Consider the following 14,871-nt stretch of genomic DNA (forward strand, 5'->3'; position numbering starts at 1 on the left):
AGTAGTGTCCAAGGTGACTATGTATATGATATGTGAGATAAAGGCTGTTTCATCTGTCAGTAAGGGCAGAAGGATGGCAAGCAGGTCACTGCAGATACAGGTATCTCAGAATATATGTTAAAAAGGAGAAAGATTATTATCCACACAGGAGAGTGGAACTAGGAAGCTTTAGTTGCCTTCTGGTAGTTCAAATCATTTATACTGTAGCACGCTTGTATTTTTTTTTTTCATTCCTTTTTTGAGGCTAAAGGATGCTTAAGCCATCATCACTTCTAACATTCTGACTGGAATTTATCTTTCTTTTACCTCCATTTATACAATTTGGCAGTAAAACCTGCAAATCTCTACTTCATAATTGAAATGGAGAGTATCTAAAACTATTCCTGATACAAAAGGCATCTATTATATTCTTCCTTCCAGACTATATAACTGACTATTAGAGTTAAGTTGTTATTTCAATATAAATGGAACTGGGAGACCATACATGACCATTAGAACAAAATTGAGGACCTTACAATTACATAATTAAGGGACTAATTCAGATCTGATCACAGCAGGAAATTTGTTAGCTAATGGGCAAAACCGTGTGCCCTGCAGGCGGTGCCTATGTAACAAGTGCAGAGAGAGTTAGATTTGGATGGGGTGTGTTCAAACTGAAACCTAAATTACAGTGTAAAAATAAAGCAGTCAGTATTTACCCTGCACAGAAACAATATACCCCACCCAGATCTAAGTCTCTATGCAAATGTTAAATCTGCCCCACCTGCAGTGCACATTGTTTTGTCCATTAGATAACAAATTTGCTTCTGCGATCAGATCTAAATTACCCCCAAAGATGTTAATTATAGTAAAACAGCATGCCAGCTGTTATACAAATATACTACAACCACTATCAGCCTAATTTACAGGATTGCACCACCAACATCTAGACAGAAACTTTTAAAGTATTAAACTAAAGTCTAGAAACACTCTAAACCCACTAAAATTTTGGCCATATTCTCTTGACTTTGTAATACTGTAGCAAAACAAAGGTTCTAGAACACCATATTATTGTTACAAAGTGCTAATTAATTTTGTTACACTACCCCTAGCTAGGAATTAGTTATTAACTGCTTTCCTGTTCTGATTATTTATTTATGTACTCTGTATTTGGGCACTGTGGATTCATTGTGGTGCCATATAAATAAAGGATAATAATAATAATAATTGTTATTATTATTATTATTATTATTTATATCCTATTGGTGTCGCTATTTTACATTTATTTTTCTCTATCATCTTACTTAAATAAAATTTACTATTAACCTCTAAATAGAGGTATATGCCCATAAACCTGTGTTTTAGTGGATCATTTATTGGGAGCAATATACAGTGGAGGGATCATAGACTAGCAAGCCTTTTTAGTAGTCCATATGGGTTTTCCTGAGCCAATCCATGGTTTAATAATTCCTTTAATTAATTAAGAAGACTCAGATGGAGGCACTAACCAAAATAGAATAAGAATACAGAATAAACTTACCTTATTGGTGTAACCTGTCTCTCAAGCTCCAACTGCAGGTGAGCAAGTATTACACTTTTGGAAGCACCGCTGAAATCTAATGCAGCACTAAGCCTATTTACAATGTACCTGCTGTCAACCATCGTTAGCAATGAGGCTTGAAGACTTAAGCTGGCCATACACCTAAAGTTTTAGTGTTCACTCTGGCTGGTTGGAAAGAAAATCTGGTAATGTATGGGAGCAAATGACAATTTACCATTTGCTCCAAAATGCCAGATAACTGATAAAATGGTCAATCAGATCGATTGGTTAAATCTATTTGATTTAACCAATTTGTCTGAATAACCGTTTTTGTCAGTTTGGCAGCATTTTGGAGCAAATGATCAATTGTCATTTGCTGGTGATGATATCAATTGCTAAGGCAACACTTTATTTAAGAACAGGCTGTTAGCCACTACCTCAGGCATCTTGGCCACCTCAGTCACAGGACCTCATCCCATATTACTTTTGCTTGTGTGTGTTTTTTATAAATAGCTCTATTGTGAAGGATGTCATACCCTGTCAGATCTGAAAGACAGATTTAGACATCATGTCTTGGCTATTCCTTATGGCACATAATGTTTTGATATAGAGAATGGTGTTCTTTGAATAGAAACTGTTATTGACCACAATTGAAGACACTTTGAGCAATTGTAGTGGTATTCAAATGAATTGTATCACCAACATTCTTTTACATGAGGAATACAGGTCCTAGTAAGCCCCCCATATGTTAGTACTTGGAGAACCACAAGTACCAGCATGCAGGGCATTAAGGGTCCAATGGTACCTATAGTCCCCCTGTAAAAAGTCACACACACAGTAGAAAGTATATGTTTAATACAAACACTAACATATACTTACCTTGTCCCTAGTGCTGCTGTGTCCACTTCTCCAGTAGAATCCACTACATGAGGGGAATCCACACTCGCATATCCCTTATGCAGATCAGGTCATCTTCCCCAGTAGGCATCCATGGGCCGCACAGATGTCAGCCAATCAGTGCCAATTACTATGGGAACAGGCCCTGATTGGCTGTGAATGCAGTGACTGTCAATAATTGCCAGCATGGTAAGTGTTATATTAAGTGTTTATAATACAATTGTTATGATACACCAGAACTGATTCACATAACACCCTTAGAGCAACTACTGACGAGATCTTCAACCACTAACAGTCAACCACTGTTTTCATAGCACTAGTATGCTAACGGTACTTAGGTAACCACCTGGATTTATGCTCGGAACAGTAAGAGCTTATGTGATTAGTGTGGTGGCCACAGGATACTGGATTTGAGGCTAGAGTCTAAGTTCCAACCATACAGAATACAGGCTCAAGTGGAAGCAATACTAGCAATGAAGGATATGGCTAAAGAGTTGCTGCTCCAGCTGTGCAGAATTCTGGAGTGAGTAAGAGAAAGACAGGCGTGTAGGATACAATAGAGAAATAATGACTCTAGCCCAACAGGATACTGACAGGGATTAGACAGACCAAGAGTCCAGGATATGGCTAAGAGGTTGCCACGCTAGCCGTGCAGGATAATGGCAGATACTAGAGCAGGCCAGGAATGCAGTAAATGGCTAAGAGTGCAGAGTTCTGGCAGATATTAGAACAGGTGTTACATGTGTTGTCTGCAACTTTGTTCTGTCTGTTTAATTGCAGATCTATTCTGATTGCTTAATTGCTGTAGCAGCACACCTGTTGGGGAATGCTTTGTTACCTGACTACAGCCTGTTTCTTGTGAAAGTCAGGAGACTGGTGAATGTGCAGTAGCACAGCTGCAGAGAGTTGGTAATTAGGGGAGAATGGCTGTCCTGTGACTCTCATTGGCTCTTGTATCCTATATATGTGTTGTCTGTCCCTCACTACTTGCTGGTCATATAATTGGGTTGCTGCGGAAGCCTTTGTTCCTCTGTGCCAAGTCCCAGTCCTGTTGAAACACTGCTTCCATTCTTTCTTAGTTATAGTAGAATTCTTGTTTGTTTGTCCCTGCAATCTAACCATTGTTTATGTACCTGTTTCATGTGTTTGGGTGAGTTAATTGTGTGGTTCCTGCTTCTTGTGAGAGATGGTCAGTCCCATTCCACTACAATCTCTCTCTCAGGCCTCTCTTACCATGTACATAATCACATCCCTTTTAGTCTGACCTCAGACCAATTCCTGGTCTCAGTCTTCTCTGTCTGTCCCTGTCTAATATTCTCCTACAGTGGTAAGGGGGGTACACAAAGAGAGATCCATACTTAAATTCTAAGCAATCTGACTGGATTGCTTAGAAATTAAGCACAGATCTCTCCATGTGTATGTCCATAGTGATAGCGATGCGCGGCCCCATGCATCACTATTGCTGACTCTAGATTTGACTCAGCACACATCTCCCCCCATGTGTACAGGGCTGTACTGCTCCTTTGTGTGGGTACTGTGGTTGCCAGGAGTAACATCCATTGGCCTGGACCAATCTGTGTTGTTTGTATGTCTGTTATGCTTTCCCTCTATGTATTCTATTGTCATGCACTTCAGTTGTTGCCAGTAGCAACTACTGTGGGCTCAGTGCATTCCTTGCCATTTATCTATCAATTGATTTATGTTTCTTGCATGCCTCTTTAATTAGATTACCCAGCCTGTTAGTCTTTTCTTGCCTTCTCTCCAGACTACTTTCCTGTTGCTATTACCATTGGTGCACTACTCCTTCTGTGTCTATCAATACCCAGATGTCTCATTAGTACTGTTACCCTATTACCACACTTTGTTATTAATTCATTATTCTCTTGTCTTGTTCTTGTCTTTTGGTATTCTTGGTCTTGTTCTTGTACTCTTTTCTACCAGCATTTATTGAGGTCGATCGAGGGTTGAGTTCATACTACCGCCAGTGGCATAAGTCATGGTAGGCATCCCAGTATTGGTAGGCACATAAAGACTTATGGGTAAAGCATCTCTTATAGGCAAGAAGACCTGCTGAGTGCGTTCTAGGTGTCTCAACCCTGGGTGTACAGGGGTCAATGCCGGAAGATTGATACATGTCAAGTTCTCCATCACTCATTCATTTCTCCGCATCATTCAACCCAGGTTTATCCCTTAGTTCATAACAACAGGCTAAGAATGCAAGGTATGGCTGAGAGGTTGCTGCTCCAGCCATGCAGGGTTCTGTCAGATATTTGAGAAGGCCAGGAATACAAGATATGGCTTAGCGGTTGTGGCTCCAGCAGTGCAGGATATTCACAGGAACCAACAGGAGTACTAACAAGATCTAAACTTCTGGAACCAGGGACAGAGGACCAGGGGCTATAGCTGACAGGGACTGACAAGGCTGATAAAGGGGAGTGGAGCTAATCTGGAGCCCAACCTGGGCAGGCCCCCCTAAATAAGTAATCTCATGCAGCTGGAATACTGCACATCTTCCCAAAGAGCCCACAACATCCATGGGCAACAGGCGCCCCATCACATAGCAATCACCAGGAAGTAACCTGACGTCCCGGTCACCTAGCAATGACTGGGATTTTCAGGGACAACGATCCATGGAGGCTCATAACAATAATATAACTTAATAAAATATAACTTAATATAAGTTAGTACAACAACTTTTAAGTGTTTTAAGTGTATATTATATTAAAATATCTATTCTATTAGAATATAATATAACTTAACTTTTAAAAGGGTTATACAGTATTAGTAAAGCCACACTAATTCAGGGGCTCCCACAATTATGATGATATGATTATTATTATTAATATTATTATACACGATCCTTTAGACAGCCTTGGCTTACTTTAGTGAGGAGGACAGTTAGAGTGGCTACAGTAGAAGTCCAATTGAGGGCCATACACTGGCCGTCTGCAAAGGATGACGTCCTTGATTGTCGCACAGCGGCGATGCCTTTGCACTTCAAGAGTAGCTCCCAACCAGTGCAGCTTAAGCGTGCTGGCCGGGAGCTAATCGTTGCTCCCTGGCCCGCAGCGGCTGCATATGACATCACGCAGCTGCTGCAGGCCACTCCCCTTCACGGTCCGGCCACGCCTGCATTGGCCGGACCACGCCCATGAAACAGCAGCCAAACGCTGCTCTTCCGCCCCCTCCCGACCAGCAACCACCTATGCCTGTCAATCAGGCAGAGGCAATCGCAGCTCAGCTACGGCCTTTTCAGTGGGTACCCGTTCGCTCGGCTGCGATAAAAAGCAGCGAGCGAACGGGTCAGAATGACCACCCATATGCAGATGGAGAAACTGCACCTGCCATAATGCTGGTGCAAGTTTCATAGTGTGACCGATGATGGCTTCTAACTGGATGTCATAATCAGTATTACTGCGTGTATGGACAGTGCAAGTAGCTGTCTCGGGTCTATGTACTAAGATTTGGAGAGAGATAAAGTGAATAAAGAAAATACCAGCCAATCAGCTCCTAACTGCATTGTTACAGGCTGTGTTTGAAAAATGACAGTTAGGAGCTGGTACTGAAATTCCATCCACTTTATCTCTCTACAATGCTTAGTACATAGACCCCTCAGTCCCTGCATACTTGAATGCATTGATGTACACAAGAAAAGGACTTTGTATCGTCATATACATAAAGTCATAGACGTGTGACCACCAATAGATGCAGCTGTACGCATTCCTACGTCCACCTCAAGTTGCTCAGGATCTCCCTTTAATAATGGATATAAGCCTTGACTGTTTAACACTGCTCCTGAGTTGCATGTAAAGGGATGCTGTTCCAGACACTCGCCAGAAACAGAATATATTTGGAATGCTAACACATGTATTCTTTATTTGTATGCACCTATGTGATCACAAAGCCCCATTCTGAGACTCAAAATAGCAAGTGACTGTGGCTATGGGGGTCATTCCGACCTGTTCGCATGCTGCAGTTTGTCGCAACAGTGCGAATGGGTTGAAACTGCACATGCGTGGTGGACGCATTGTGCACGTGCATCGTTGCCCGGCAACAGCGACGCCACCAGCGGAAAAAGTGATCGCAGCGGCAATCGCAAGAAGACTGACAGTCGGGAGGCATTCCAGGGCATCAACTGACCGTTTTCCAGACGTGGTGAGGCGAACACAGGCGTGTCCTGGCTAGTGATGAGCGGATTCGGTTTTACTCGGTTTTACTCGGTTCTCAAAACCGAATCTTATTGGCTCACTGATGTCACGTGTTTTGGATAGCCAATAAGATTCGGTTTTGAGAACCGAGTAAAACCGAGTAAAACCGAATCCGCTCATCACTAGTCCTGGCGTTTGAAGGGCGGATGTCTGACATCAATCCCGAGACCTTTGTCGCTGGATCCGTCGCACAGGGTAAGTAAGTCTGACCCTGGTCTTGTTTTGCAGGAAGTTTTTCAGCATAGCAGGGCTGCACAAGCGATCGCAGCCGTGCTATGCTCAAATACACTCCCCCATAGGCGGCGTCAAGTTAATCGCAAAAGCAGCAAAAAGTTGCTATGTGCGATCAACACGGAATGAGGGCCTATGTTTGTTCACATTCCTACTGCACATTTGTAACCCAGAAATGACCATTTAGCGGCTGCAGAGAAAATGCAGATGTGTACAGTACATGACTTTCTAGGCAGTGAGGCACTGTTCCATGCCAAATGCATGCACCAAGGGGTAATGACAGTGTCAAACCCCTAATCCAAGTGCCCTCTAACACTGCTTGCCACTCACAGCCCTACATATGCAGCCTGTGATTCATCCGCAGTTTGTTAAAAATCAGTAGATGCAGCTACCTTCAGTCTATTGAGTAACTCATAATCTGCTATCTCTTAGTTGTAAGCCTTTTTGAAGAACGTAAATAGACGTGCATGGGAAGGACCACCTCTGAAATGCACCCACTCTTCCATTTTAATTCATTACAATAATCTTAACAAAATTAAGTTTTGTGGCTGCACTGCCCAGGTGGTGGACCTACATTTTTGGGGCCCTGAAGCATGAACTTTTATGGGGGCCCTGCGCAACCAGCAAGAATAGAGCAGCATCCAACAAGGGGGATAATTCAGAGTTGATTGCAGCAGCAAATTTGTTAGCAGTTGGGCAAAACTAACCCACCCAAATATAACTCTCTCTTCAAATGTTATATCTGCCCCCCTTCAGTGCACATGGTTTTGCCCAACTGCTGACAAATTTGCTTCTGCGATCAACTCTGAATTAACCCCAAGGTCCAAAGGGGCGTGCTGCCTTTGCAAGGACAGCACACACTGCTGGGAGTAATTCAGATTTGATCGCAGCAGCAAATTTGTTAGCTAATGGACAAAACCATGTGCACTGCAGGTGGGGCAGATATAACATTTGCAGAGAAATTTATATTTGGGTGGGTTATTTTGTTTCTGTGCAGGGTAAATACTGGCTGCTTTATTTTTACACTGCAATTTAGATTTCAGTTTGAACACACCCCACTCAAATGTAACTCTCTCTGCACATGTTATATTTGCCCCCCCCATGCAGTGCACATGGTTTTGCCCATTAGCTAACAAATTTGCTGCTGCGATCAGATATGAATTAGGCCCACTGTTAAGTGCCAGTATTATTACTTTATTAGATGCCTCCTTGTCCATACTTGCCTACCTGACCCTCTCCATGAGGGAGAAAATGCTCTGTTCCTGGACTTTCCTGGTAATGTATGATTGCCATCACCTGTGGTGAAACACCTTTCTTATCAATTAACTAGCTCACCACAGGTGATGGCAATCATACGTTACCAGGAAAGTCCAGGAAAAGAGCATTTTCTCCCTCATGGAGAGAGTCAGGTAGGCAAGTATGTTTCTCACCTTTCATTGCTCCCAGCCTCCTCCCTAGGATGTGCCCTCTCAGTCTCCACCATTCCTGGAAATGTCACAAAGAGAAGTTATGCAGGCTGTTGGGAATTATAGTTTAAAATGGATACGTTTAATGCAGTTTACAGAGTGCAAATCACAGAGCTAGACTACAACTCCCAGCAGCTCCCGTGGTACTAAGTGACGTGCATCCAAGCTGTAATAATGTTCTAGAAGCCTGGTTGTCATCATGTGAAAATACAATCATAAAAACAAGAGGTGAAAATCTGATTTCTGGTGTTAAAATGCACAAGTGAGACGATTAATGATTCTATCACTAAAATCACATTCTTTTAATAACACACACTTAATAAACTCCATTGATTTTGTTAAAAAAAATTCACTCTTTAAAAAAAAAAGTTGCTTCAGGGCCCCTCTGGGATTAGGGGCCCTTAAACTTAAACTTCGTTAGTTTCACAGTAGATCTGCCCCTGCACCGCCCTCCACAATCTATGAGCCTCAGCGCTGCTGTTTTGTACTTTCTAAATAACCTCTAGATAAATGTACCAACAATAATTATTTAAAGGCTGCAATATTAAATATCAAATCTATTACAGTACATATACGTTACAAGAGAAACAAAGGCATGTTGTCTTGGACAGGGTACTGTAGATCAAAGGATATGATGTCAGTTGATAGAGAAACAGGTCAGGCAAGCTCAGGTAACTCAGGAAACAGGTTGCTAATTATTCACTAGCTAAATAGGTATACTATTGCAGCACTACAGTACTCTACAGAGTCAGGAGGTCACAGCCTGCACAGTAAGTTATTCAAAGTGAGACGGCTACCTTTATTTGTTTGGTTTTTTTACATTATACCTACAATGGGTGAAAAGGAATCAAATTCTGCAAGTATGTCTATGCAAGGTAAGTTCAACAGCTTTTTAAGTGATTTTTCCAGAGTTCAGGTGTTAGATTAGCCTCTGCAGCCTGTGAAATTTTTATTGCTTCTTGCAACAGCATGTGTTGGTGTTTTCATATCTAAAGCATGACTAATTGAAAATGTGGTGTGATTGAAAAGGCGAAAGTGTTCTGAGTAATGTTGTTTTTTCTGTGGCATTTTGTTAAGGTAATGTGTGAGTGCTAACATGATATGCACCAGTGTGCTAGAGTTGGCATGCCCCTCTCCTGGAAATTTACTGTTCAGTCATCTTGTACCTGTCAGTGTGACAGGCTCGTCTGGTTTCAGTTCATATACTGTAGTTAGTCCAATTTCTATGTTTTGTGTTAGTAATTTGACATTGTGTTCAGCAACTGTAGCTCATAAACATGAGATTGTTCCTTTTGTTTTCATTTGTGTTCTGTGCATTTCAGCTGCCCGAGTTTGTTTCAATTTTTCATTTTTTTCTGTTTACACACGTTTACTGAGTTTCGGTTGTTCTGCATACTGAGGATTGATAAATGACTGCTTAATATATATTAGAAGCACTACTCTGAAATGTAATGATTACAAAGACCAAACATGGAACCATAGTACAGGGCAAATGTACAAACTTTGTGGGGTTTATTATGCATATTTTGGGAAGGGGGTGACATTGTACCTAGTTATTATGGTTTATGTCGGTAAGTTGATTTATATGTACAAATTTAACTATTACAATTAAAATAATATATACAACTATGATGTTAAAGTAAGGCAGTCCCAAGATTTAAATGAGATTTCTTTAAGAAGTAGTTTTAGAGAAAGTGAAAGTTAAAACTAATTATTATTACAGGGTTAAACAGGAAGTAATAGTAGATACTATCTACAGTATATTCTGAAAGGACATTTTTTTTTACTTCTCTGGCATAGGGATAGTTATCAGAAGCCCAGCATCAAATGATAGCTGGGCTTCTGCCATCTACGCTTTTGATGCGATTGTAGCTAACCATCTCATCAAAAAAATATGATGGAAAAAGTATTCATATAACTTGCGCATGCGCAAAAAAGTCCTGTTTGAGCATGCACAAAAGCAACCCATGGCTGTTCTTGATGTTAAAAAGTGGAATTCAGCTGTATTTTCACATTGGATGGCCACTGCTTCCACACCATTTGATGGCAGCTTCCATCGGAAAGCCGCCATAGAATGGTGAAAACACTAACATCGGAAGAAAAACATTGATGGTTGCAAACCATCGGAAACCGATGTCCATCTTTACTCTGGCATATTCTACCCTATCGCAGACTTCAAAATGGTGTGAAAGGTGTCTCCACAGATAAAAGTAAAAAATTAGAATACAGCCATGCATTAATATTTACTGATGGCTCTAAATTGGTTGGACTGCCCTTTGCATTTTCTTCTATTAACACTGTGTACCAGGAGAGGCTGAAGCACAGTAAAGAAGGTGGTACATGATAGTGTATAAACTTCATCTGATGGTCTCAGATTTAATCACATTATAAGCATTAATCAGTGGAGTAGCAGTAGGGGTACCAGTGGTAATATATAATGGTGCAATATAAAAACTGTGACTTTTAATAAATCTATAATAACTGGTAATGGGATGGCACTATGGGCCTAACAATAAATCATATTTTGCATGATCTTAGGGTTGCTTACTAACTCTACCTTGTGTTTGGGTATGCATGACCAGCGGTGAGACCGCCGGTCAGCATACCTCTGCTGGGATCTCTGCAAAGGAATGCCGGTAGGGTGAGCATAGCAGGCCCCTTGCGGGCTCGGTGTCGACCCCCACTCTATGCATGTCATGGACACCCACGAGTGGGAACAGTCCCTGTTGGACGGCATGCTGACCATCAGGATTTTCAGGGGGCAGGATGTAGGGGGAGGTCTTGTGACTGGCGGTCTCCTGACAGCCGGTCACATAACCATATCCCCTGTCTAGAAATGCGATATGGTCTTTATAATAGTTATATGACTCTTTCTTGTAGTTATATAACTTTCTTATTTGAGAGCTTCCAGAAAGGCAGCAGTGCTGATAAAATATGTGTATGATTTGTGTTAATAGGGGATTAGCTATGAGAGGAGACCATGGGCCTAATTCTGAGTTGATCGCAGCAGCAATTGTTAGCAGTTGGGCAAAACCATGTGCACTACAGGAGGAGCAGATGTAACATGTGCAGAGAGAGTTAGATTTGGCTGGGGTGTATTCAAACTGAAATCTAAATTGCAGTGTAAAAATAAAACAGTCAGTATTTACCCTGCACAGAAACAAAATAACCCACCCAAATCTAACTCTCTCTGCACATGTTATATCTGCCCCCCCCCTGCAGTGCACATGGTTTTGCCCAATTGCTAACAAACATGCTGCTGCGATCAACTCTGAATTAACTGCAAATGTTATATCTGCCACATCTGCAGCACACATGGGGTCATTCCGACCTGATTGCATGCTAGGATTTTTTGCTGCGCTGCGAACGGGTCAGAACTGCGCATGCATATGCACCGCAATATGCAGGCGCATTGTACTGGTACAAAGCGGATCGTTGCTGAACAATGGATTTTACGAAGAATCCATTCGTACAGCCGATCACAAGGAGATTGACAGGAAGAGGGCGTTTGTGGGTGTCAACTGACTGTTTTCTGGGAGCGGTTGGAAAAACGCAGGCGTGTCGAAGCGTTTGCAGGGCAGATGTCTGACGTCAATTCCGGACAAGAACAGGCTGAAGTGATCACAGCGGCTGAGTAAGTTCTGAGCTACTCGGAAACTACACAAAACTTTTTTGTAGTGCTCGGCTGCACATGCGATCGCGATACTCAGAATGACCCCCCATGTGCACTGCAGTTGTGTCAGATATAACATGTGAAGAGAGAGTTAGATTTGGGTGGGTTATTTTGTTTCTGTGCAGAGTAAATACTGTCTGCTTTATTTTTACACTGCAATTTAGATTTCAGTTTGAACACACCCCACCCAAATCTAACTCTCTCTGCACATGTTATATCTGCACCCCCTGCAGTGCAGCATGGTTTTGCCCAACTGCTAACAAATTTGCTGCTGCGATCAACTCTGAATTACCCCAATGGGTTCTGTTTCTATCAGTAGGTGCATTTTTCCCCATTCATAAATGACACCTTGCACCTTTATGTTATACTCTCTTCTGCAATGTCTATACTGGGTAAATGTAAATATGTCTTTGTGAATTGAACAGTGAATTCCATTCTGATGTGGCTATTATCACCAGTTAATATAATATTTTTTAAACATATTTGTCTCAGTAAATTTGGATAGATAACCTATATATTTCAGTTTGACTAATTTGGTTGCTAGCTGCTTAACATATTATTGTTAATTATTTTAAATGTGAGCTATAAAGTAGATGCTTGTTCTCCGGGGACCCTAGCTCTATGCACCTGACTATATAAGATGCCAGAATTGTTTCAGGGCCTGTCTGATTTACTGTGTAACCTGAGCCAAACATACTTTGTTCTCACACTGCAGTGAAAATACCTCTGCACACACATTTTGATCTGTACTATCAAAACTATTTACTGTATTCTGAGATCACTAATATGCCTAAGAATGTCTGGTGGCCTATACCTAAAGTCTACTCTCTGCGCTAAGTATGCATAGTTATTGCTCTGTGTTTTCCAAGCTTGTGGCTTGAATATGATGTGTTGCACTCATCTCAGACATCACTCATTAGGTAACGATACATGATTTTACTGTAAAGCTGCCTAGTGATATGCTGCAAATGTTACACTTAAGTCTGTCAGTATTTTACTCACTGCAAAGAATGACACAAAACATCCTAATGTGTAAGATGTGTTGGTATTCTGCTGTGTTTCCTACCGCCACTAAGAAATGCATCTGTCTTGTATAGAAGCATAGTTCTGTATTAACCTACTGGAAAGGTCTTGTAATAGGGCACTGAGAACGTATTCCTGTTTCAATCTGACATACCGTGGAGATCAACTAGGACAAGCAATTGATCCAGCAGCAATTACAAGGTCATTCTTTGTCACTGCATTTTCCAAGGAGATACCTGATCTTCTTACTGCATTGACCACATTACAACCTTCTTTGAGTACTGGGCGTTTTTTCAATGATCTTGTACTGTACTGTTTACTTTTTCATGGTAGGCCTACATGTACATCGATGGGTGTGTTGGTTAAACATTCCAAGTAAACAAATTAAAATCAATATGTGTGCTAAAATAGCAGAGTTTTTCAGATGACATAACTGAACTCAAAATTATTTATTATTATTATTATTATTATTATTATTTTTTTTTTTTTTTTTTTAGTAACCACGTCATTTTTGCTGCACAAATATATATACACAGAAACAGTATAACTTGGCGTATCATAGGTGAAGTAAATTACAGATTTTAGGACCAATAAACAATCCAAGTCAAAGGGCAAAAAGTAGTTTTAAAAGGATCTGATATTGCTAACTCGATGTCATTATATGTCAGAAATAAAATGCTTAAGCAAAACAAGTTTGCTACGTCTGGGTAATAAAATCAATATATACATTTTTTTTTTTTAGTAGATCTAAATATATACTGTATAAATAGTAGTAAGGTATGCAGTTAATATTCCATCTATCGGTATACCGGGTATATCATAGGTATTTCAGTAGCAACCTACAGTAAATTTACTTAATATGGTTACAATTGGTACTAGAGATGAGCGGGTTCGGTTTCTTTGAATCCGAACCCGCACGAACTTCACTTTTTTTTCCACGGGTCCGAGCGACTCGGATCTTCCCGCCTTGCTCGGTTAACCCGAGCGCGCCCGAACGTCATCATGACGCTGTCGGATTCTCGCGAGGCTCGGATTCTATCGCGAGACTCGGATTCTATATAAGGAGCCGCGCGTCGCCGCCATTTTCACTCGTGCATTGAGATTGATAGGGAGAGGACGTGTCTGGCGTCCTCTCCATTAGAATAGAGATAGATAGATTAGATAGAGAGAGATTGTGCAGAGTCGCAGACAGAGTTAGTTTACCACAGTCAGTGACCAGTGCAGTTGCTAGTTAACTTTTATTTAATATAATATATCCGTTCACTTCTCTCTGCTATATCCGTTCTCTGCCTGAAAAAAAAAACGATACACAGCACAGTCAGTCACACAGTGTGACTCAGTCTGTGTGCACTCAGCTCAGCCCAGTGTGCTGCACAGTCATCAATGTATAAATTAAAAGCTTATAATTAATTGTGGGGGAGACTGGGGAGCACTGCAGGTTGTTAGCAGGAGCCAGGAGTACAATTATATTAATTAACAGTGCACACTTTTGCTGCAGGAGTGGTGACCAGTGCCTGACCACCAGTATAGTATTGTTGTATACTACTAATATCTCTTTAAATATCAACCAGTCTATATTAGCAGCAGACACAGTACAGTGCGGTAGTTCACGGCTGTGGCTACCTCTGTGTCGGCACACGGCAGGCAGTCCGTCCGACCAGAATTGTATTATTTATTATTATATACCTACCACCTAACCGTGGTTTTTTTTTCATTCTTTATACCGTCATAGTGTCATCCTAATTGTTACGAGTATACTACTATCTCTTTATCAACCAGTGTACAGTGCGGTAGTTCACGGCTGTGGCTACCTCTGTGTCGGCACACGGCAGGCAGTCCGTCCGACCAGAATTG

At 41.3% G+C, this 14,871-nt stretch overlaps 1 protein-coding gene across 7 annotated transcripts in view; it reads left to right on the forward strand.

Annotated features, from left to right (window-relative positions):
- Nucleotides 1-8,195: 8,195 nt before the first annotated feature.
- The window catches only part of NAALADL2 (N-acetylated alpha-linked acidic dipeptidase like 2), a 1,057,096-nt gene continuing 1,050,420 nt past the window's right edge, over nucleotides 8,196-14,871 (forward strand). The window contains exon 1 of one of the 7 annotated variants that reach the window (XM_063916285.1): nucleotides 8,196-8,264. Coding sequence is in view for 3 of the 7 variants with exons in the window: in XM_063916290.1 (XP_063772360.1) it covers nucleotides 9,154-9,196 (43 nt within the window). In the remaining 4 variants the exon portion in view is untranslated. The other 6 variants (XM_063916288.1, XM_063916286.1, XM_063916290.1 and 3 more) reach the window with 6 other exon arrangements.

The sequence above is a fragment of the Pseudophryne corroboree genome, chromosome 4 (assembly GCF_028390025.1).
Source record: "Pseudophryne corroboree isolate aPseCor3 chromosome 4, aPseCor3.hap2, whole genome shotgun sequence".
Taxonomy (NCBI): Eukaryota; Metazoa; Chordata; class Amphibia; order Anura; family Myobatrachidae; genus Pseudophryne; species Pseudophryne corroboree.